This window comes from Physcomitrium patens, chromosome 4, assembly GCF_059467195.1.
Source record: "Physcomitrium patens ecotype Gransden chromosome 4, ASM5946719v1, whole genome shotgun sequence".
In the NCBI taxonomy this organism is placed as follows: Eukaryota; Viridiplantae; Streptophyta; class Bryopsida; order Funariales; family Funariaceae; genus Physcomitrium; species Physcomitrium patens.
This window is the reverse complement of record NC_143413.1, coordinates 14,600,003-14,623,828: the sequence shown is the minus strand read 5'-3', so window position 1 is coordinate 14,623,828 and position 23,826 is coordinate 14,600,003. Positions and strand designations below refer to the sequence as shown.

The 23,826-nt window shown below is 41.2% G+C and overlaps 4 protein-coding genes and 1 long non-coding RNA gene across 8 annotated transcripts; 4 read left to right on the top strand and 1 right to left on the bottom strand.

The window, feature by feature from the left end:
- The first annotated feature begins 2,563 nt into the window (after positions 1–2,563).
- On the top strand, positions 2,564–4,022 carry LOC112281179 (large ribosomal subunit protein eL21x/eL21w). The gene is made up of 2 exons (XM_024517419.3): positions 2,564–2,847; positions 3,683–4,022. The coding sequence occupies exons 1-2, from the start codon at positions 2,611–2,613 to the stop codon at positions 3,938–3,940; spliced, it is 495 nt and encodes a 164-aa protein (XP_024373187.1). The 5' UTR covers positions 2,564–2,610; the 3' UTR covers positions 3,941–4,022.
- Positions 4,023–5,145: 1,123 nt separating this feature from the next.
- Positions 5,146–6,350, bottom strand: LOC149989414 (uncharacterized). 3 transcript variants are annotated; one of them, XR_016502684.1, is made up of 2 exons: positions 6,171–6,350; positions 5,146–5,404 (listed from the first exon to the last, which is right to left on the bottom strand). It is a non-coding gene; the product is annotated as an uncharacterized LOC149989414 (long non-coding RNA). The 3 variants fall into 3 exon arrangements; XR_016502683.1 differs by lacking the exon at positions 6,171–6,350 and adding an exon at positions 5,576–6,127; XR_016502682.1 differs by lacking the exon at positions 6,171–6,350 and adding an exon at positions 5,824–6,127.
- A 286-nt stretch (positions 6,351–6,636) lies between these two features.
- Positions 6,637–9,172, top strand: LOC112281178 (heat shock cognate 70 kDa protein). The gene has a single exon (XM_024517418.3). It carries the CDS (start codon positions 6,934–6,936, stop codon positions 8,881–8,883), a length of 1,950 nt encoding a protein of 649 aa, XP_024373186.1. The 5' UTR covers positions 6,637–6,933; the 3' UTR covers positions 8,884–9,172.
- A 1,512-nt stretch (positions 9,173–10,684) lies between these two features.
- On the top strand, positions 10,685–15,422 carry LOC112281115 (sodium/proton antiporter 1). Of its 2 annotated transcripts, none has more exons than XM_024517307.3 (10): positions 10,685–11,314; positions 11,624–11,851; positions 11,985–12,113; positions 12,682–12,858; positions 13,217–13,323; positions 13,508–13,628; positions 13,800–13,861; positions 13,961–14,263; positions 14,494–14,788; positions 14,960–15,422. In XM_024517307.3, exons 1-10 carry the CDS (start codon positions 11,105–11,107, stop codon positions 15,080–15,082), a joined length of 1,755 nt encoding a protein of 584 aa, XP_024373075.1. In that variant the 5' UTR covers positions 10,685–11,104; the 3' UTR covers positions 15,083–15,422. The 2 variants fall into 2 exon arrangements, with proteins under 2 accessions (XP_024373075.1, XP_024373077.1); XM_024517309.3 differs by having other exon boundaries at positions 11,176–11,314; positions 11,619–11,851.
- Positions 15,423–19,310: 3,888 nt separating this feature from the next.
- On the top strand, positions 19,311–23,145 carry LOC112280907 (protein NRT1/ PTR FAMILY 8.3). Its single transcript, XM_073533126.2, has 5 exons — positions 19,311–19,457; positions 20,649–20,850; positions 21,065–21,282; positions 21,410–22,426; positions 22,523–23,145. The coding sequence occupies exons 1-5, from the start codon at positions 19,455–19,457 to the stop codon at positions 22,919–22,921; spliced, it is 1,839 nt and encodes a 612-aa protein (XP_073389227.1). The 5' UTR covers positions 19,311–19,454; the 3' UTR covers positions 22,922–23,145.
- Positions 23,146–23,826: the final 681 nt, after the last annotated feature.

The window sequence follows — 23,826 nt, the reverse complement described above, 5'->3', positions numbered from 1 at the left end:
TCTTTGTAGCTTCTTTTTAGTTGTGACGCTGAGGAGATAGAGAACCAACAACCAGCAAATTTGACTCAAGAGCCTTCGTTTATTGATCTGTTTTACGAGACATTACGATTATCACAACCTTTACAAAAATACAATCGAGATGAAAATCTTCAAGAATGACATGTTCTTCTTCGAATAGATGGCGAGATACAATACATTTGGTATCGTGACCTTGGAAGGGACTCCCGATGTTTGGTGATTTTGCTAGAGGTAGGAACAACTCTTGACCGTATTCTAAATATTTTATTCAAAAGAAGTTATAAAGGCCTCAATAACGATTGAATAACTGAGTGGTCTTCCCGCCCTAGTATGGAACACTATCCATGGTTGAAAGGCCCTATCAATCATCTTTTAAGAAATCAAAGTATGTAGCAAATATAATTTGTCGCATCATAGATTTCTTCAACATATGATGACCACTCCTTGTGGAACTCGTCCTTAAAAAGAGGGGTAATATCACGGACATATGCATGTAAGCCAATAATTACATGTATAAATAGATAGAAATAAGTAAAAATAGATAAAAGTAAGTTAATTCTATAATATTTGCTATTGAAGCTTCTTAGAAGCTTCATAGATACTACTTTGACTTTACAGGTGTCTTTAATTGAATTTTTGGATTAGAAACGTAGTCAACAAGTTGGCCATGTGCCACACATATTCTTAACTTGAAGACCAAGCTAACTATGTGGCTCAAACGTAGAAAAACTTGCTTTATAAGTCAAGGCATGTGTCCTACAAAGTCAACATATATTGGAGGTCCTATAGAACATCGCCACGTAGCCCTTAATTGAATAGTATATGTAGAGACAAGAGTGAAGCCCTCTTCACTCTTTTCAACTCTTTTCTTGCTTCTAGTTTAGTTTCAAGGATCTCTAGTTTTCTTGTCTTTTGGAAAAAGCCATTCCAATTTCTTTCTTAATATACATATTGAGTTATTTCTATTTTTTCATCTTTTTGTGAGAGAAGTCTCACTTGTTTATTTGTCTTTATCAAGTTCTTGTCCTTGACATTTAGTCACTATCTAATGATATGATATGATATTTTAAAATTATATATATACATATATAATTTTTATATATATATATTTATTTAAATCTGATTTAATTTTAAAATTTTATTTATTTATATATTTAATGGCATGTTATTCTTTAACATTGAAAGTAACAATCTATCATTATATTCTAAACGGTTAAAGCTAATTTTGTTTGAATTAAAATTGTAGTTAAGTTTGATATGAATAACATCAAAAATTAATGTCTATTTAAAATATTAAAGCCACATCTATTTGATATGCAATGTATTATCATTTTTATTTTTACATTTATTCCAAAAGTTTAAAATGGTTCATATATGGCATTTATTTCGAAATAATTTCTTGATGTTGTGTCCCATAAATTTATAAAATACATGCACAAAAACATTAAGTTTTACACACTTTTTTTAATGTTGACTTGTTATCAAAAGTACTATGATTTATAATAAAAAAATTACAAAAAATTATATACATATATATATATATATATATATATATTTTCATAGTTATTTTTTATTTACTTATTTATTTATTTGCATACAATATTACCTCTACTGAGTTATAACCTTTGCAAAATTATAGGAAAACAATGGAATTCACACGATTCTATGGTCTTAAGTGATTCCTTACTAAGTTATAACCTCATCCAAATTCTATCTTAGGATTCAAATTGATCCCATAATTTAGAAAAGATAATATTGTATATATGTTTGAATGGAATACTTTAATTTTAGTTACCAAAGTAATTCAATGTATTATATATTGTCTTTTAAATCATGAAACTTTAATGTAAAAATAATGTGAAAGGACTTTGCCTTATGTATAAGAATATCCTTACAATCATCTAAATATGATTACAAAGTAAAATTTAAATCTAGAGTCAATAGAGTTTTGAAGTGTAATACTAAAGTCAAGTTTTAAACATCAAAAATGTAATTTAAAAAACAATGATTCTGTAAAAGTTCATTTGACACCTATTTTAATATTAAGTAATTTAAATGGAAAAAATTTCTAACAGAAATCAAACCAATTTAGAAAAAAATCTCTAATACTTTACTTCAAATTTCGATTATTTATCTTTTTTTTAATATTTATTACAGAAATGTTTGACTCTCTAAATTGCATTAATATTTATTTCTGACTCATTGAGATCAATAATCACAGCTTATTTACCACATTATATCATTCTTTCTATTACATATGATCATTATATGAAACTTTGAAAAACCATCAACAATAAAATTATAGTATTTGTCATGTGTTTACTTCTGATCACCAAAAAATAGTGCAGCTAAAAGAAATGTAATTAAAAACGGGTTTGAAATCACAGGCGGGGATATTCATTCAACCCGGCCCGACCCAACCAGGCCTACTGTCCTTACCCGAGATGTATAGGTTCGGTAATTCCAGACCTAAAGTAGCAACCAGTGGAGCGAGGTTAGGCTTTAAACCACAAGTGCGTGTTTGCATGCCCTTTCGTTTTCACCTCCCGACCCTCCGTCAGCTTGCGGAGATCGTGATACGCCGCTGTTAAGATGCCGGCCGGTCATGGTCTGCGATCCCGCACCAGAGACCTGTTCTCCAGGCCCTTCAGGCACAAAGGGTACATCCCCTTGACCACCTACTTGCGCACCTTCAAGGTTGGCCAATATGTAGACATCAAGGTGAACGGAGCCGTCCACAAGGGAATGCCCCACAAGTTCTACCACGGGCGCACCGGTATCGTCTGGAATGTCACCAAGCGCGCAGTTGGTGTCGTGATGAACAAGCAGGTGTAGTGTTTTTTTTACGATCCAACGGCAATTCTTGTGGTTTTTGTTGTGCCCCTTGTGTCCTTACATCAGACGCATGTAGCATTCTGTTTCTGTCCATTTCTTTATGGTCCGGAGAGACGATGCCACCTTGATACCGTTCTCTTATCACTCAATTACCATTTTTGAGATGCCGAAGGTCTTGAGTATGGATTGATTTGTGTACTTGGGGTGGGTAGGGCTCCTTCATTTCTCCTTGTCAGGTCTGTTTAGGTTTAGGGTTTTCGTCTCTACTGACGTGATTCCTCTGTACACTTTCGTCCCCGGTGCAATTGATTTCAATGATTGATAACCCGTATCACTTATTTTGGACCTAATCTATTGCTGAACGACTCGTTTTGTTCAACTCTAATTTTAGTGCTGGCTTATTCATTTACTAGCTTTACTAGTGCTTCCATGTTAATCATGACCAGATTTTGTATGCATGTGGAAAAAAACTTATAATTTCTTGCTTTTTGGACTGTAATGTCAAGGCCCCTTGTTTGGTACGGTTTTAGGCTGTATTTCCTATGAGTCGAAAAGTAATCATACTTCGCTACTTAAAATTAGTGGGAGTTGTAGCTGTCTTCTTAGCGTCGCTTTTGTAGAACTAAAGCACATCCTGGTGCCCTATTACCAAAATCTGGATCTTATGTTCAAGTCATGAGAAATCTTTGAAGGATGGTTTTCAGTGTAAAGTCATACTTTTGTAACCATATCCTCCCACCTATGTTAGTTTTTCAAATTATGAATTTATGAGTTTGATGCTTGGTTTACATATTACCATGCGAGCTGATGGCCCATGAAAAATTCGTAGGTCGGGAACAGGATCATCCAGAAGCGTCTTCATGTGCGCATTGAGCACGTGCAGCCTTCACGCTGCCGGGAAGAGTTCCTCGAGCGGCGCAAGAGCAATGACCTTAAGAAGGCCGAGGCGAAGGCCAAGGGTGAAACCGTGAACCTCAAGCGTCAGCCTGCTGGGCCTAGGGCCGGATTTGTTCTCGACTCGTCAACTCTAGAGACTGTCACTCCCATTCCTTACGATGTTGTTAACGACCTCAAGGGAGGATACTAAATTTGTCTCGTACAGTGGACGATCAGACCTGTACCTTTACTTTTTGAATACAAGGTTTGAGTCTAATCAATTTTCTGCATTAGGATTTGGGTCTTTCTTTCGAATGAATTTACTTTCCCTTTTTAAAGTTCTTGTATGGTTTTGAGAATTCAATTCCTTGACCTTGTCGAAGTAACATCCCCTTCAGATTTTCTTGAGGGATATAAATTCGCACCTCCTATCTTGAAGAATTTTAAGTGGTACAATCGCGTCCATATTTCTTCGAATACCTCACTACGTGGATGGCTGTCTCACATTCCGGATTTTTAGTTTTCATCTTTATCGTAAAAGATTCTGGACGAACCCAGGGTCGATTCAATGTCTTGAGCATGTTGCTCAAGGCTATGCAGAACACCCTCTAATCTTTTTCACAGTAGACCTCAATTAACACTTTCTTGGGTATTCTGGCCCTAAGATATTCCAACAGCTGGTATTGTGGTACTACCAGTGCCTCCATTAGTATCCACTCTCTTAATCTCCTAGACAAGCTGCTTGTTTTTTTTGAAGTGGATAGAAGTGACGATGCTGAGAATTTGTAGAATCACCCTTGCTGTATCAAATTCCTTATTAAAGGATGTTTATGTCAATGTTGCAATTGTTTTGCAGACTTGCTTAGCTACGGTTTACATCTTAAGTACAGTCATCTCATTGATACGTAGTGATACACATATGTCGTATGTATGTTCCTCGAAGTAACAAAGTGTTTTAATCGTTTGATTACTGTATTCGAAAGTGGAAATTCAATCTTTAATTTAGGGAATTGTTAAATTGACCCAGGCATTTACTAAATCGACCCACCCACTCTAACCATTATCTAAAACAGATGCACTGTTGGATCTGCATTGGTTGAAAACCAATTAAAAAATGTTTGGGTGGGTCAATTTAACAATTCCCTTAATTTAATACGTATATGGTTTGGGGCAGATTCACTATTCGAATTTGAACCCAAGACGCTTGTTGTGTTGATTCAACCATGTACATTCTATCAGTTTATTCATCTTACTCCACTGCATCAATACTAGTACATACCAATATATCAAATGTAACGTATTACTAGACCCTTGAAATATTCGTTTGAAACTCAAACATTTCTCTCACCTTAGTAGGTAACTTAGAGAGTACCAACCTGGAACGACATCGTTATGCAAGTACCTGCATCGAGGACGTCACTTAAATAGGAATTATTTAATGATGATAATTATGTCCAATCTGTTTTGGTTCCGGAACGCCACTGCACAATCTGTTTTGGTTCCGAAAGAGGTCCTAAGGTACCTGCCTTTCGAAAGTCATACCTCTAGTCAACCATGGACAGTTTCCCGTCCCAAATCTGTTGCATCTGCGCATGAGACTGAGGTGGCCATGGCTAGGGGATTGTATCTGTTTTTGCTGGTGTGGCTGCCGCAATAACGAACCCAATTGAACACCCTGAATGCCATAATAGTATCACAGTAATCAGAATCAGTAAAACAAGGTGCACAGCGAAATGAGCATCGGCGTATTAGTTTCAAACTATTCAAAGCACAATTTTTATTCAGCGGAAGCCAACTTAAATCCAGACCATTCAAAACTTCATACAGCAAGTTTCAATATCATTACCCTCTCGAAAGGAGGCCTGTAATGCCGAAATACAAATACGACGCCAGAGTACTTCGATATGCCATAACCATGATACTTTTTAGAAAATATGCTCGTATCCTAAACCCGAAACCTCTAGGAAGAATCCACACGAGTCTAGATAAATCTTTGCTGGTAGCAATCTGAATCAAATTCCGTTATTTCAACACAGTGGCGACAATTAAAATTAAGGTAATTAAAATTAAGACTTCTCAGACTGGAGCTCTTACATATGTGGGAAGGACAGGTCCAACGAGTTAAGTTCCGACATCCAAAGCACACATTTCACCATGAAGAGTGCACAGTTCATCGTGAACTGAGCACTCTTTATGGTGCTCACACTCGAGGGTTTTGTTACCGAAATTCACATCAACAGTCGACATATATACAACTATCGTGCCTCATCCGTCAGATCTCAGCGCATTGTGGTAGGAAATACACCATCTCAATACAATGCATACCAACCTCAAAGATATTCTAAACTGACGAAGAACATAGATATTTCCACTGGAAATCAACGTGCATATTAATCAGTACAACCCGAACGAATATGGACGGTGATGGGTTGACAACTCACCTCAAAATTGAGTGGCACTTCTAGATGCTTCCAACAGCTCACAAAAATTACAGTCTTTACGAACAATCTCGAACTCTAATGAGATCCCACGGTAGAGCCCAAACCTGCGAGAAGAGTCTAGACGGCAGCGCATTCCACCGGTGCATGGTGTGCAACGTTCCGTGGACACTTTCATAAACAAGTCCCATTGCTATTCTGACACGAGTTGACAAAACCAACCAAAAAGTGACGATGGATGAATGAAGTGTACCAAATTCGTTCGAGACCCGTGTGGATGGATGACTGCATGCATGAAGTTAAACACTGATTGTCAAATTGACTTCAACATCCACCAACTGCGAAATATTCCCCATGAAGTTCGTGGATGAGTCTAGGTGTTTCCGGAGAAATCTAGAAACTCGCGGAAATCTTTGGAAGCGCCAACTGGCTGTGCTTCTCGAAACACCGCCTTCCTTTCAGTGAATTCTATCGCGCTCTCGACTTGCTTGTATATATTGGTCCTCCTCCCCTGGATTTCCATGAACAACAATTGTTAGCGGAGTGTGATAGCGAGATCTCTCGTACTCTTAAGCGAGTTCTAGATCGCGGAAGTTACTTTGTGCTTGTATCCGATTGTAAATTGTACTCGTGGGCTGGTGATCTAGCGATAGGACATTGAATTGAGGATTTAGGATCCATATTAAAGTTTGTCTGAGGGAGAGACTTTTTGTCTCTTTGTTTTTCCATTTTCGTTTCTTGAGGTGTTTGAGTGATTCGTGTAAACATGGCGGGGAAAAGCGAAGGGATCTCGATCGGGATTGATTTGGGAACGACGTACAGTTGTGTTGGAGTGTGGCAACATGATCGGGTGGAGATCATTGCTAATGATCAAGGAAACCGCACCACACCGTCATATGTTGCGTTTACTGACACGGAGCGGTTGATTGGAGACGCAGCTAAGAATCAAGTCGCTATGAACCCGACGAATACCGTGTTCGATGCGAAGCGGTTGATTGGGAGGCGATTCGATGATGTGTCTGTACAGAGTGATATGAAGTTGTGGCCGTTTAAAGTGATTGCCGGGCCAGGGAATAAGCCTTTCATAGTTGTGACTTACAAGGGAGAGACGAAGCAATTTGCTGCTGAAGAAATCTCATCCATGGTGTTGATCAAGATGAAAGAGGTTGCAGAAGTGTTCCTTGGAAAGACTGTGAAGAATGCTGTCATCACAGTGCCAGCCTATTTTAATGATTCTCAGAGGCAAGCAACGAAGGATGCAGGTGCTATTGCTGGTTTAAACGTTCAGCGCATCATCAACGAGCCTACGGCTGCTGCAATTGCTTATGGCTTGGATAAGAAGAGTTCATCGACGGGAGAGAAGAACATCCTGATTTTCGACCTTGGAGGTGGAACTTTCGATGTATCGTTGTTGACTATTGAGGAAGGCATCTTCGAGGTGAAGGCCACAGCAGGAGATACACATCTTGGTGGTGAAGATTTTGACAATCGGATTGTGAACCACTTTGTTCAGGAGTTCAAGAGAAAGTACAAGAAGGATATTACTGGTAATGCCAGAGCTCTTCGTCGCCTACGTACTGCCGCCGAAAGAGCGAAGAGGACGTTGTCAGCGACTGCACAGACCACCATTGAAATTGATTCATTGTACGAAGGTGTTGATTTCTACTCCACTATTACGAGAGCAAGATTCGAGGAATTGAACATGGATCTTTTCCGCAAATGTATGGAGCCTGTTGAGAAATGTCTACGGGACGCCAAGATGGACAAAGGTCAAGTTCAGGAGGTTGTTCTTGTTGGCGGCTCCACCCGAATTCCGAAGGTGCAGAGTCTCCTACAGGATTTCTTTAACGGGAAGGAACTTTGCAAGAGCATTAATCCCGATGAGGCCGTTGCTTATGGAGCAGCAGTTCAAGCTGCAATCCTTAGCGGCGAGGGTAGTCAAAAGGTTCAAGACCTATTGCTGTTGGATGTTACTCCTCTTAGTTTAGGACTCGAAACCGCTGGCGGTGTTATGACCACACTTATTCCAAGGAATACGACCATTCCCACGAAGAAGGAGCAAATCTTCTCGACGTATTCCGACAATCAGCCAGGGGTTCTTATCCAGGTATTCGAAGGCGAGAGAGCAAGAACAAGAGATAATAATTTATTGGGGAAGTTTGAGCTCACTGGAATTCCACCTGCTCCTCGAGGTGTGCCGCAGATTAACGTCTGCTTTGACATCGATGCTAATGGTATACTGAACGTGTCCGCCGAGGACAAGACGGCTGGAGTTAAGAACAAGATCACCATTACGAATGACAAGGGTAGGCTGAGCAAGGAAGACATCGAGAAGATGGTGCGAGATGCAGAGAAGTACAAGAACGAGGATGAAGAGGTCAAGAAGAAAGTGGATGCCAAGAACAGTCTCGAAAACTATGCATACAACATGAGGAACACCATAAGGGATGATAAAATTTCAAGTCAGCTCAGCAGCGACGATAAGCAGGCGCTAGAGAAAGCTGTAAACGACACTATCACATGGTTGGATGCTAATCAACTTGCTGAAGTTGATGAGTTCGAGGATAAGCAGAAAGAACTGGAGAACATTTGCAACCCCATCATCTCGCGCATGTACCAAGGAGGTGCTGCTGGTCCTAGCCCCGCAGGCAACTATGGAGGTGGTGCAAACCCTGGCACTGGTGGAGCTGGCCCAACGATTGAAGAGGTGGACTAAATGAAGAGGTGCACTGAATGAGATTTGGTTAAGATGATCAGGTAAAACGGCGATCGGCGAACAGACAAGTCTGATGACTCCAAGCTTTGTATAATTGCCCTTTTTGATTGGAGAATTCCCTCGAGGCTGCTGTCTTAAGCACCGTCGTGTATGTTTGAACGTCACGTGATATTTCATGCCTGTTCTGCAGAGTACTCCAATAGAGTTTTTAGTCAGCATACGCAATGAACTGTGAACAATGTACAAAGTAATTTTGACAATAAAGTCCAGCCAGTTATCTTCCAAATAATTGTTAAACGCTGAATTTAGAATTCTTGCATGTGAAGAGCATCTCTCATTGCAAGTGTAAAACTGTGCAGAATACCACGTCACAAACATTTCTTAGCTTATGTCGAGGAATGACTGCCGCTTAAATCCAAGTATAGCATGAGATGCATCTTAAACCTTCCAGGACAAATAAACACATAGAAAAAAGCCATTCGTTACCTCAGTACGTTCACCAAGTTCAACTGAAACTGTTCCCACCAACGCAAAAAGCGTGACAAGTATCAGTGACAATTTCGACATCAGCAGAATTTCATATAATTTTCTTAGATGTGCAGTTTGCATATAGAAAGTTTGTTCCTACTAAATTTATTCGGGCACATACCACGACATTTCAACACTCACTGATGATATACTTGGTTATTTATCAGGAAAAAGAATTTGCAATCAGGATTTGTATTGTCCTACGAACCTAACCATCCTTAACATAAAGGAACAAAGCAATACAATGTACCTGACCAAGAAAAACATACGGTGTGCAGAAGGAAGAAAATTGTAATCAGGCTTACGACTCTGTGCATTAAATCAATGTACACGTTGCATTATTGAATTTATAAACGGAAAAATCATATCTCAATTACAATTTAAAATAAATATTCCGATAATTGAAATTGCAGGACTGTACTTTGTTCTTCAGGTGAGACCATGATGATGCATAGATTTTATTGCAATGTTTTATGATAATACTTAATGTTGAAATTTTAGATTTTGTCTTAGTGGTTCATAGTAGTTCAAAAGATTTTATTCATTTATTCATTTATTTTGTAAAAAACGAAAAATTTAATATTTAAAAGGCTATTTTTGTGTGGAGATACCAACATAACGGTGTATCCTCTACGTGTCAAATGTCTATTATATTATGTTATATTTTTTGTTTGCTTGTTGTTGTTGATAATGAGTTTAAGAGAATTAACCTATCTTTAAAAAACTTTTCAATGGACCCAAATATTGAGCAACTGTAACAAAATAAATTGCAACAATGTAAACAATGTGTAATTTAATTTGATTCATTAATTTTTATCAAATTCTCTAAAATATGTTTTTATTTCTAGTTAATGTAGACATAAATTTGATGGTTTATGTTGCATAATATATTCACGCAATCACCAAATTCTTTGAATACATAGACATGTAAAATAACTATTATTAAATACTCAACACACAAGTTTTATTTATTTATTTTTATTTCTTTTATTTCTTTATTTCTTTCACCGTTACCCTCTATTTCCGAAACAAAACCTTCACTAATGAAAACGAAATATCACATCTGTCACCACATTCTTAAAAGTCCACCCGAAAAGAAGAGCACCAAGTGTGACACCAAAAAGCTCAACAAGTCACTTCACAATAAAACACTTCATATCCATCTAAACCACTCAAACCAATTCAATCTAAGTGAAACCTCTAATCCCAGAAAGCTTAAAGTCATTACCCCACGTTAATATAATATAGATTTTTTCGAAACATGATAAGGGAGAGAAGGGAGAGAAGGGAGAGAGATATTTGAAATATTTGGAAAGGGGTGTTGTTGTGAAGAGGGCTTTGCATGGGAAATGATTGTTTACTAGATTAGATAGAAAGGGGCAAAGGCGAAAGGGAGGACTGAGCTATGGTGAGAGCGTCTTCGTCGTGAGCTTTGCGCCGTCAGCTGCTGCGTTGCCGCTGGAGCTCCCGCGGTGTCGAACCCTTCGCACCGCCGAACCGCTCAATTCCCCCTCCCCTGTTTCCCGATTCATCCCCTTTGTTGTTGATCCATCTCGGTGTGAATTTCTATGCAGATCCACAAGCTCAACAACTCACTTCGTATTACGATTCTCGCGTCCGGTCCACTACATCTTACGTTGTAATCACTTCATTGTTGCTGCTGCTGCCGCTGCTGCTTGTAGCTCTCGTGGTCATGGCGACCACGATGGCTGCAATGGCTGCTGCTCCACGTCCCTTGTTTTTGTGGCAGCATCTAGGATCTAATTCTCAACCTGGATCGCTGCAGGGCTTGCGCTGCCGCCTGCCTCGCTTGGCAACTGGGCTGTCTCCTCGCCCGTCTCCTTGCCTGCTGGTTGCCACTCGAGCTTCTAGTGTGGACGATGGATCCGAGCCTGCTCCCAAGGTATTCTAGTTTCTGTGCTTTTCTTAGACGGGATTCTGGCAGTCTGGTGTAGTTGAGAGCGTAATTGGGTTTGTAGTGGGAGGTTGGTGGGGTAGATCGGCCAGTGAGATTCGTTGTGAGTTTGTGGTTTTCTTGTGGCGGGGTGATGCGAATTGCATTGGCAGTGGGTTTTGTTTGATTTGAGGATGGGAGTTCGAGCGCTTGTGCGAGAGCAAGACAGCGGATGCAGTTGAGTGGAGAATTTCTGAGAATTTTGAGCTGTACTACAATTGCAAGCGGCTGATCTTGGGGGATGGATTGGGAGGGCAGAGCTACTCGGTGTCCGAGGAACTGCAGGAGGTGTATTATTTGGCAGACGATTATGAGGATACGCCTGCTGGAGCATGTGATCCATTGTGCTCGGTCGATGAGATGAGCTCTGTGGAGTTTGAAGCCAGCTACAAGCCGAATTCGGATTTTACCAAGGCGGTTGTAATTGCTGGGTCTATGCTTGCTGGTGCTGCAATTATCAATCATTCTTGGGTGGCTGAAAATCAGGTAAGAGTTCGTATTTTTCTCGTGAACAAGGGCTTGACTGCACTGTTAGAAGACACGTTAGTTTCGAGTTTTGCTCTTTTGCATCGGATTACTTAAATGAGTGTACCTGACTGTGCTATTTCTGGATGCTCAGAACCTCGCTATGTCAGCGGTGTTTGGACTTGGATATCTCGGAATCATATTCGAAGAGTCTCTAGCGTTCAACAAGAGTGGAGTAGGGCTCCTAATGGCAGTGGCCCTATGGGTGATTCGAAGCATTGGGGTATCCCCTCAACTTCTGTATCTCTTCCCCTTCAAGGAATTGTCTGGCATTTACTCGCGTAGTTTTGGGGTTTAAGGTTAAGGTAACTAGAAACATTTCGAATAAGGATTTGTCAGTGCAACCTAAGTAATGGTATCTGAAGTGCATGGGTTTGCCCGGCTGTTTTTGTGTAAAATGTTGTTCGTCCTCGATCCCTAACTCTTAGGATTCAACCTGCTGTTTTATTTGTCCATATGAATATCGAAGGCAAGACTCCGTGATGGAGAGCTCACGTTTGCTGAACAGGCCTTTGTATCATCCCGACTATTAGGGGCGATCTCGATGTACCAAAGTCTAGGAAATGATTACTATGAGTTATTTCAATCGTTGATATATTTTATTTAATCCAGTATTTCAATATTTGACCACGAAAACTAACGTGGTCTGCTCATGGAATGGGGCAACGTGCAGGATTTTTTTTTAAATAATCATTTCTTAAACTTTCATATGTTTCCTTTTGTAAAATACTTGTAGTTCTTTTGAAGTCCCTCACATCTTTTGAATCTGACGATGGTGATCTTGATGACAGGCCCCTTCTACGGAGGTAGCATCAGAACAGTTGACACATTCCTGTTCTGAGGTTAGCGAAATCGTGTTCTTCTTACTGGGTGCCATGACCATTGTGGAAATTATCGACGCACATCAAGGATTTAAGATTGTCACTGATTCCATCACAACGCGAAAGCCACGCCTGCTTCTTTGGGTGGTAGGGAGGACTGCCCTTTGACTCCCGAGTTTTGAACTTTCATGACGTATACATAAATCCACCTGTTTATTTACAAAGGTCAAGTTTTGGTTAACTACGTGGCTGCGAAATCTAGCTGCAGATGAATCTCCTGGAACATTGAAAGCTGCAGCAGTTCCTTAACCTTGGATTTAGGGTATATCCTGAAGTCTTATGTGTGCTATCAACCCAGAGAACAACAGTTCTTTTCCTGGAGGTGACCTGAGACATGTGGCTTTCAAGTCATAGGAATGGCCCTATTGACACCAACATGTAAATGATACTATTGTGTCCTAGCTCAAACTTTTTTTAGATTCACAATGGGCCTGGTTATGAATAGGTTGGTGTGATTACCTTCCTCCTCAGTTCGGTGTTGGATAATCTGACATCTACCATCGTGATGGTATCACTGCTGCGCAAGTTGGTCAATGATCCTGAGCAACGCAGGTATGAATTTCATCCGACTGTCTGAAGGGTTACGCCTTGATACTTTATGGTAGTCACATGTCACTGATCCTATGGGCAAAATTGCTTTTGTTGATTATCTGGGTTTGATAATTGATATGTGGTCACGTATAAACTTGCCATCTTTGAGAGATTTCTGATCCATGAATGGGGACGGGCTCAATAGATTTCTAGGAGCAGTGGTGGTGATTGCAGCCAATTCAGGTGGTGCATGGACACCTATTGGGGATGTTACTACCACCATGCTGTGGATTCATGGCCATATTTCTTCAGCACGGACGATACAGGTAATGCGATTGATAGTTGACTGATTTCAGATCATTAATGCACGTGTCTATGATTCTAGTAGAAAAATTACTTGTGTTGAACTCTCACCTGACAGTTGGAGATGACAAATTCGTTCTCTACGGCTTGATGGGGTTTGTTGAAGACTTACAGAAGCTTTCCTTGGGTTGCAGGACCTCTTTATTCCCTCAGCAATTTCGCTAATTGTTCCACTTACTCTGATGTCTTTTAGCAGGTGAGTGCCTGCATTGTTCCCACATCTTATGTTGCACTTCGAAAATTCGCCACCATGAAGGGCGAAAGATAGAACTTGATGCATATTATCTTTGTGCAGAGATGCAGAGAGTAATTCGCAGGTTTCTTCACCAGCTTTGACATCAGAGCAGATGGCTCCGAGAGGACAGCTTGTGTTTGGAGTAGGAATTGGGGCCCTCTTGTTTGTGCCAGTCTTTAAGTCTCTGACTGGTCTGCCCCCCTTCCTTGGGATGCTTCTAGGCTTGGGGACATTGTGGCTCCTAACTGATGCTATACACTACGGTGAAACTGGCCGACAGCAATTGAAAGTACCACAGGCTCTTTCACGGATTGACACGCAAGGTGTCCTGTTCTTTCTCGGCATCCTTCTTTCAGTTGGAAGGTGTGTAAATCATGCGTCCCAATGCCTGTAACCATACCACTTTTATGATTGCTTGGTTTAGAAGTTGAGAATTAGTATACTCTGCGTCAACAGTTAAAAACTGTCTCATAGTTATTATTTTTAACGCCCTCGACAGTTGCGATGAATTTAATGTTGCGAGTCTTCTCTTGAAAGAAGAAACTGGGAAGAGTGAACATCCTTTTAATGTGCTTTGGTGTGACGTGGAGCAGCTTGCAATCAGCGGGGATATTGCAGGACCTAGCTCAGTATTTGAACGACCATATCCCAAGTGTGGAGCTGATTGCGGGCGCAATTGGGTTGGTATCAGCTGTTATTGATAATGTACCTATTGTAGCTGCGACAATGGGAATGTACTCCACCGAGCAGTTCCCCGTAGATTCAGAGCTTTGGCAGCTCATAGCTTATTGTGCTGGAACTGGTGGTTCTATTCTTGTCATTGGCTCTGCTGCGGGTGTGGCCTACATGGGCATGGAAAAAGCTGACTTCTTATGGTATCTAAAAAAGGTATGAATCTGCATTTATCTTGCTTTTTCATTTATCTGTATTGTATAAAAAATCCTTGTTCGAGGTCGATGATTTGAAAACAGGTCACAACACAGTAGAGATTTTGACCGTGATTTTGTTTTATTGCTCTTGCATGCTTGGTATCAAATAGTGATTCTTTTTATATGGCAGGTGAGTGGGTATGCATTCGCTGGATACGTTGCAGGCATCGGTGCCTACTTAGCAGCATTACAATTTCATGGTCCGATCTTGGCCAACGTCTCTACGAGCCCCCCAGGTCTTCCAGGGCTGTAGTTCATACCAATTATGTAAAGTTCTGGATTGCGAGCGTTATGGCAGTCTAGATAGCGAGTTTAAGGAAGTCCGCAAATGGCACTTATTCATGTAAACATAGCAAAACAGAGGAAGATGCAGAGCTCCTTTTCTGTAACAAATTAATAGAAATAATTATGTCAAGCGTATACCTAGTGACATGACCACATCAAATATCTATTTAAGTAATGCGCTGTAGAGATTACTTCCTGCTGTTGTAGTGGGCACTATTTCTTCAATCCTCTGCGTCTTTTTGGATTGAAGAATATGCCCCTCTTCCAGAAGCGGATGTGTGAATACTGGAGTTCCATGAATTTCTTTCTATTCATGTCCGTTTAGGAAAATCCTTTGAACCCTGTTGTGGAGACATTTTTGGGAGGCCATGCGAACAAGATAATTCTGGATTAGTTTTGTTAATTATGTTGGACTTTTGCAAGATTCCTCACTTTGGAAGTTGGGATATGAGATGTCGAGCAAACTGACTTGAAATGCGCAGTCTTAAATGGTGCAAATCAAACTAAACTTGCGAATTCAATGATGAGTCGGCTGCGAATTCGTAGATAGAAGTCTACGTTCTTAGTGGGATGTATTCGAATTAGCGGAGAGGCAAGCACAAATGCACTACCCTTCACATCGTGAATGTATACAGAATCCGTCACAGGACCAGCACATAGCAGACAATGTCTAAGTTTGTTCACGTGGAGGACTCAGCACTTCCCTGTCAAGCAAACCTTACAACTACTGAGATTAACGAGCATGTATTCTGTGTCCTGTAGATTCTGTGAATAGCGCACAAGGGTGTGTCCCATTTGATCGTTGATGCCATAAAAGCTGAGCTCAGGGCAACTAGATTTGCTATCACTAACAGTATTTCATATGGCTGGGCGCATCTCTTCACTCTTGGTTGTATCTTTTGTTATGTTGACAAGTTCGATACGATTTAGAAACTATGTTCTCGGAGTAAAGCAGCCGTGACCGCTTCAACTTCCACTCTCAAACTGGATACTGAGGTTCGAATACTTTGAATACTATGATAGCAAATAGAAAGAGACACACGCGACGAGTGTTTCCATGTTGGCAATTTCCAAAAACAATCTCTTCAGTATTTCTAGAGCAAACTCCAAGTATCTTTCTCCAGCATCAATTGAGCGAGTCGAAGTTAGTCTGTCCTGAATCTGATACATAGAATCTTTACATATAGAAGATCAAGCATCGCTCTATTGAAGTAAATGCGTAGCACTACAACAAGAATCTGAAAACACGAAAGTAACAGGTTAAGCGCGCAAAACTGATCACACGGCAACTATATAAGTATGCGACAAAAGCGTTGAATGATTCGCCAGGGTCAGATTGCGCCACAGCGAGAGAACGACGAGCCTAGACGTCGTTGATGGAGGCATCGCAGCATGACTGAGTGCACTCTTCCTTCAAAGAAAAGGAGATAACCCCTGACTGACTGACTGCTGCTGCCCCATTGCTAACACCTGCAGTGTATTCCATCTTCCTCTAACCGATCACCAAAGTAACAAGTACGAGAACATGAAAGACAAACAAGCGGGGAAAACCATTTCGCAAAATTTGAAACACTGCCACAGATCACCTCAACGAAATTGTGGGTGAGCTTCAGAATCGATATTGAAATGCACCGCCACCCCCCACAACCACCCACAAAAAAAAAATCTGCAACAAAGCAAGTTGTGAACCATCGGACACTGATGTTTGCAAATATCATCATTTTAACATAATGGTCACAACCACATTGAATTTTAGGCAACAAGACATCCATACGCTAGTGAAGCAACATTATGAAACGTTTTTTGGGGAGTTCTATATGTATATGTCTATATATATATATATATAAAAGGTACTGCTAATTCCACCACAATTTTTGTTGCTATCACATGTCACCTATGATCAACACTTTTCAAACCAATCAGATTTGTTTTTTTTATACCTTTAAAACCATTTGATTGAACAATTTTTTTGATTATAAAAAATTAGAAAAAAACTAAGAAAAATATGTTGAGTTGAAGGTGGTCGCAGTAGTAAACTTTGGTGATATTAGAAATACTATATATATATATATATATATATATACATATACATATCAAGTTTTTTTTAACTGAGTTATCTGGTTTTTTGTAGTCTTATCATGGTACCCTCCATGGACACTCAAAGGCAAGATCACTTGCTCCTCTAGGGTGTGAGGATATCATCCATAAATATAAATTACATTTGTGTTGATAATGGTTGAAGTAGAAGTTCCATTTAGATTAAATTGAAGACAACTACCTTCTCCACTACAATAAGCAAAAACTCCAAATAATGTGTACTTTTGTACCATTCCCAGAGATTGAGGACTGTCAACGTATTTTCCCATTAGCAATGCTCTGACAAAAAAAACGGTACACAGCTAACCCACCATCACTTTACAAAGATATTCCAAATCCTAATTTTTGAACCAATCCTTGACCATTTTTAGTTTCCTGTTTTATTTGATCATTTTAAGACAATTTACTTGAGTAGAGTAAGTTTTATTTCATTTTTTTTATTTTCTCCAGTGGGTCGCACAAGCTCCTCTTGTACCGGTAGGTGTGGCTTCACACAGAGTCAAGGTTTTATACTCTAATTTTTTGTTTGTAAATTTCTATAGACCAAAGAAAAAAATGGTGAAGAGATAACACTGAGGTAGGGAAAAAGAGGGAAATGAATTCCATCCATTTTTTCAAGCTAATGTTTCATATCATGGCCATCTTCAGAATCGAATTAGTTTAGGCATATTTTAAAAAAAAGTTCCCTCTAAATTCTTTTCAGAAAATTTTAAGAGACATTTTTTCGGAATTAATTGATTGTGAATTACACAATGCAATATTCAAAACACTACATACAAAAGTCATGGATACAACTTGCTATTTAAATGTTAGACAAAAGTGTAACAAATTTGGCATAGTGTTCAAAACACAAGAATATTTGTAAGACACAAAACACATAATAAACATGAATCCAATATTACACAATCTTACTCTCACTTCCATTTGCAAGATACCCAAATCAATCGTTGTTAGGAAAAAGTTCACCTAGGGAAGCTTCACTTGAATCACTTGAAATCAACATTCACCAAGAACTCAAATTGTTAAGGTTACATGTGAAATGTGTGCGAGATATATCTATTTATATGTATATATATATATATATATACAAACACCTACACACATATTTATATTGAAATGATTAAAGCACAGTCTATAACACAAGAATGTGTATAGATATGTATATATTTAGAGATATAAAACATGCACACACACTCACATCTATATATGAATGTTTGAAGAACAGTCTATGATTTAAGAATTTGTGTATATACCCACACATATACATGTGTTGAACAACAGGTGGAAGGAATGAGAAGGAGATAGTGCAGAGGGCGTAAAGAGGGGTGAGGAAGAAGCAGCAAAGGATGGAGGGGCAAGGGAAGGGAAGGGGGTGGGAGTAGGAGGGAGGGAGGAGGGAGGGAGGAGGGAGGAGGGGAGGGGGAGAGTGAAAGGGGACACCTCAACCACCATAACTAATGGTGTCAGAGATGACTTCCTTCCTGTCGCGTCTCGTCCGCCTCACTCCCCTCAGCAGCAAACAACGCTGCCTCGTGTCTCTTTCATGTAGCCCGCCCGCAATCGCTGCTGCTGCTGCTGCAAAGGCCTCACCCCGCACCCTCACCTCACCACCACTACCACCATACCATCAGCAGCAGCAGCAGTAGCGCACAGCAGCGCCGCACCGCAAGTACCCAGACACGGAATCTCGACCGCAGTACGCCCATCCCCGCACACTACCTGCACTTTCATGTCCCCCTCCTGCGGCCGTAGACGACGGTCACAGCCCATGACTGGTCTCGGGTTGGGTTAGTCTGGTTTTGCTTGGTTCGGGTTTTCTCCCCAACCTGGCACCCTTGCTCTGGCGCAAAATTGCGAATTGGATCCTCTTTCATCCTTCGGCAAGGAAAGATTGTATTTCGGAATCGATTTTCCTTTACCGCATCCGTGGAGCTGCTCAGGTCGTTCATTTAATCGCGCCTGTCATGTATCCACCCCCTTGTACCGTGACAGTTTCACCTGATCACGACACTGATCGAGTGCCGTGGTCGAGATTGGAGTCTCGGGGGATCTGGGGTGGATGTGTTCGCGGGACCTTCGTGAAGCATGTGGTTTGAGTGTATAAAAAGCATGCGCGGATGCATATTTCGTCTCTCGTTTTCTCTCTTACACTCCCCTTCCAGTTGGCTCTCCAGGCGGACGAGCTGGGAGCAACTCCTGGGCAAGCGCATCGCTCTATTCCAGTGGATTGGCAGTGATTTTCAATGGTATGTGTGTGGGCGTGACCATGATCTAACCCTTCTCTCGGTTGTCCGTCGATCTCCTCCATGCGTGCAGCGCTTCATGGATGGAAAGTAGTTGCTAACTTCCTTTCAGAACTTCGTTTAGGCACTTGACCTTTTGAAGGTGAAGCCTTGTACTGCTGTGTGCTTGTGGGTTATTTTTAGGAATTTAAAAGGAAACGATATCTGCAGTTCATATTCTCACCAACTTAGACTGTTGTATTCAACCCTGACATTCAAGTCATGCAGGTGCAGGAAAGCAATGTTGAACACTTCGCCACAGCAAGGACTTTCCTGTGTTTGCTTGTCGAATCGTGCCGCGCCTTTCATAAGAAGACTCGCTGTATGTTGTGTGTTTGGTTGTCTATGAAACTCTTTCGTTTCGGCCCAACAGCATTGATTTGAGAGAAGCGATCGGGAAACTAGAATCAGAATCAGTTTCAAATAAGTTTGTAAGTTTTGTTGAGGCACGCCAAGTCGCTAGCTACTCTGGAATGAGCAACACCATCGTGAATCTCTGTCGAGGCCGAATAATTCGTAAGGACTAGTGCCAATGTTAAACGGTCAAACGACTTGCCTGGTTTTAATAGTTTGCGAAGTTGGTACATGCACCACACCAGAAATTAGACTTCGGAATCAGCTTCTCTGAGATAAACAAATCATCCCACTAGAGCTGATTGTTGAGACCGATCAACTGAGGGTACGTATCAATGAGGGAGGAAAATTATTCAATCGTGAAGAAGTCTGCTGAAAAGGAATATGGGATTAACCCCGACTACATAGCATAAAAGAACTTCAGAGTCTATGACCTCGAAGAATGAGAGATGATTCATTTCATAAATATCATGATCATTCCATGAGTAGCAGGTTGCGATAGTGCCCTGACACGTGCTGAACATTAAAATACTCGTGTGCCATCTACCCCCTTCGGTCTGGATGCCGAACCAGTTGAGGATTCAAACTAGAAAATGGAATCAGGATGATTGTTTGATGCCGCCGATTTTGAAGTCTTCTGTGGGTGTGTTTGATGTAGCTTGATGCACATTGGTAGTAGTTGTGTTGTTTCTCATGCCTTCAGTAGCTGTTCTGCACCCAAGTGGTGTCGCGCCTTGCGTTGATATTCGAAACTACAGTGACTAAGCGTGGCTTTTAATTGTATCGCTTTTGTTGTTTAAGGCTGCCTGGGAATTGCGAAAAATGGATGCTGACAGCAACCAGGTGGTTCCAATATGCAATACGAATTATCCAACCACTATTAAGACGCATCCACCTCTGGAGCGGACGGTGAGCTTGGCCAGAGACGGGTCGGTGGACTTTCGAGGAAATACAGCAGACAAGAGGGCCTCTGGGCGTTTGAAGGCCAATGCATTTATTATTGGTATAGAAATATCCTACAAGCACCAGTTCTGCGAGTCGTGTACACTGGAACGATCAGATTTAACTGCACAAAACGGTTCCGGCAACATTTGTACACCTTGTAGAAGTAGACGTGATCAATTTCAGATATAATTACCTACGTTCGTCTAGGCATTGGAAATTCGAAGTTATGACACGACAGGAAACTAATTATTTTGTTGTATAATGTACTCTAGGAATCGAGATTGGGGAGAGACTGGCGTTTTATGGAATTTCAGCAAATCTGGTGACATACCTAACACATGTATTACACGAGGGGACGGAGAAGTCGGCTGCAAACGTGAACAACTGGATTGGGACGACGTTTATCGCACCGCTGCTTGGGGCGTTCCTCGCTGACGCATTCTGGGGACGGTTTTGGACCATCCTCATCTGCGGCGTCATCTACTTCGTGGTGAGGGTTAATGTGGATAGGAAGCTTACCAGCGTTATTTAGAATAATAAACATCTGCATCAATACAGAATTTAAGGACTAAAATTTTGAGATGATTTGTCCTGTATGTGTGTGTGTGAGTGTGCAGGGGTTGGTAATGTTGACACTTTCGGTGACAGTGAGCGCGTTTAAACCTCCCGGTTGCTTCATCTCGCCTTCTGATGGTATTCAGCAGTGCCCCTCTGCCACTGCAGGTCAAGTGGGGTTCTTCTACTTCGCCCTGTACCTCATGTCCCTTGGTGGAGGCTGCATGAAGCCATGTATTGCTGCGTTCGGCGCAGATCAATTTGACGAGGAGGACAAGCGCGAAAACGAGATGAAGAAGTCGTTCTTCAACTGGTGGGTATTTGGGATTAGTCTTGGTGCACTTGTCTCAGCGACTGTACTGGTTTACGTTCAGTCATACATAAGCTGGGGTTGGGGATTCGGCACTCCCACCGTGCTCATGGGGATATATCTAGTACTTTATATTCTGGGGTCCAAATCCTATCGCCATAAGACGCCAGTGGGAAGCTCGTTCACACAAATTGGCCAAGTGATTGTTGCAGCGGTTAGGAACTTCCGCATCCAAGTTCCTGCAGATCCAGCTTTGTTGTATGAAGTTGATGACAAAGAATCGCTTCAGGCTGGGGCGCGTCACATTACACATTCCAATTCCATGAGGTTCCTCGACAAAGCAGCCGTGCTACCAAATCCATCCGAGGGGTCAAGTAGCGACATACAGAAGCATAGCCCATGGAAGCTAGCAACTGTGACAGAGGTAGAGGAGGTGAAGCTCGTGCTCCGATTACTGCCGATTTGGGTGGCTGCGTTAATATTTCAAACTCCTTCAGCGCAGATTTCGACGTTCTACACCCGGCAAGGAAGTACACTGAACGTTAACTTCGGCCCCAACTTCAAAATCCCCGCCGCCTCACTCCAAAGCATCATTCCCATCACAATCGTTTGTCTCATCCCCATTTACGACCGCGTTTTCGTTCCTATTACACGGCGCTTTACGGGCAACGTGCGAGGGATTACCATGCTCCAACGAATTGGAATCGGCATCATCCTCTCTTTTCTGTCCATGGTTTGCGCTGCTGTTACTGAAGTCTACCGAGTCAAGGTATAGCATCACCTCATTGGTTAGCATCGATCATCCGTGAGGTCGCACCACCGGCCAAGGAGTCTGACAATGTGAGGGAATTGGTGCAATTGGCAGGTAGCGAGGGAGCATGGCCTTCTCGATCATCCTTTCCAGACACTTCCACTCTCCGTCTTTATCCTACTGCCACAATACGTCTTGCTCGGCGCAGCCGAGGTATTCACCTCCACAGGCGCGCTCGAGTTCTTCTACGACCAAGCGCCGGATTCTATGCGCAGTCTGGGCACAGCCGTCTTCCTGAGCACCATCGGCATCGGCAACTTCCTGTCCAGCATTCTTCTGTCCGGCATCGTGAAGGTGACGAGCTTAAGCGGCCAGAGCTGGATCGTCGATAACCTCAATCGGTGCCGCCTCGACTACTTCTATTGGCTTCTAGCGGGCTTGATGGTCGCGAACCTGTGCTTCTTCTCGGGGTTGGCTCGGTGTTACAAATACAAACAAGTTGCGAGCTTGTGATCCCTCTGCGATGCGACAATCCCTCGAAGACCCAGCAGTAAAGGGCATTCCTGCATCGGATTCTGAATCCTCAATAAGCCTGAGTGAGCCGCACCTTGTGTACATCTTGCCTCCGAAAAGTAATTCACACGCTCATAACTTCGCTTACAGGATGCCTCCGATGTATCACGAAATGAAAATGAAAAGAACAACAATAATAAAAAAAAACGGTATTGACCATTGGACTTGCTTTTGCATTGGTTAGACTCTTCTTTACATTATGTACTCATCTGCAATTTATTGATGTGTAATCGTCTGTTGATTTTGTTTTGTGATCGTACTTTATTCATGGTTGTACTTAAGGTCCATCAATTTACTTAGGTTACGGACTTTCACTAGGGTCCTTTTTAAAGTTCAAGGATGCTGAATCTTAAAATTTTTGACGTATCGTCTTAATTAACGTTAATTTGTAAACAGTTGTATGTGAAATTAGTGAAATAACTATTCTGGGCACTACAATCAGTAAATAAGAAGCTGGATTAATGATTTTGTCACTGCTTAGGTTACATCAAATTTGGGTTTTGAAGATAGTGTTGTTACTAACGGGGATGCAAGTAAGAAGTTGGATATTATAGTTATTAATTGAAGATTTCAAGGAATATGGATCGTAAGATTTTTGACGAAGCTACATCTTCGGCACTATATTGCAATCTCAATTTACGAGTTGGAAACAAATACCGCAACGAACTCGCATTGAAAGCTACTTAAAATATCAAGTGAGATGATTTTATTTCGGTGATGACCAAAATGGATTTGAGAAAATGCACAACTTAATATTTTTTCCAAAGAAGTCTTATCAAACTGTTTTAAGGAAAGTGTTAAAATATGTAATAAATATTGTTTCTTCACTGCACTAAAATGAACTC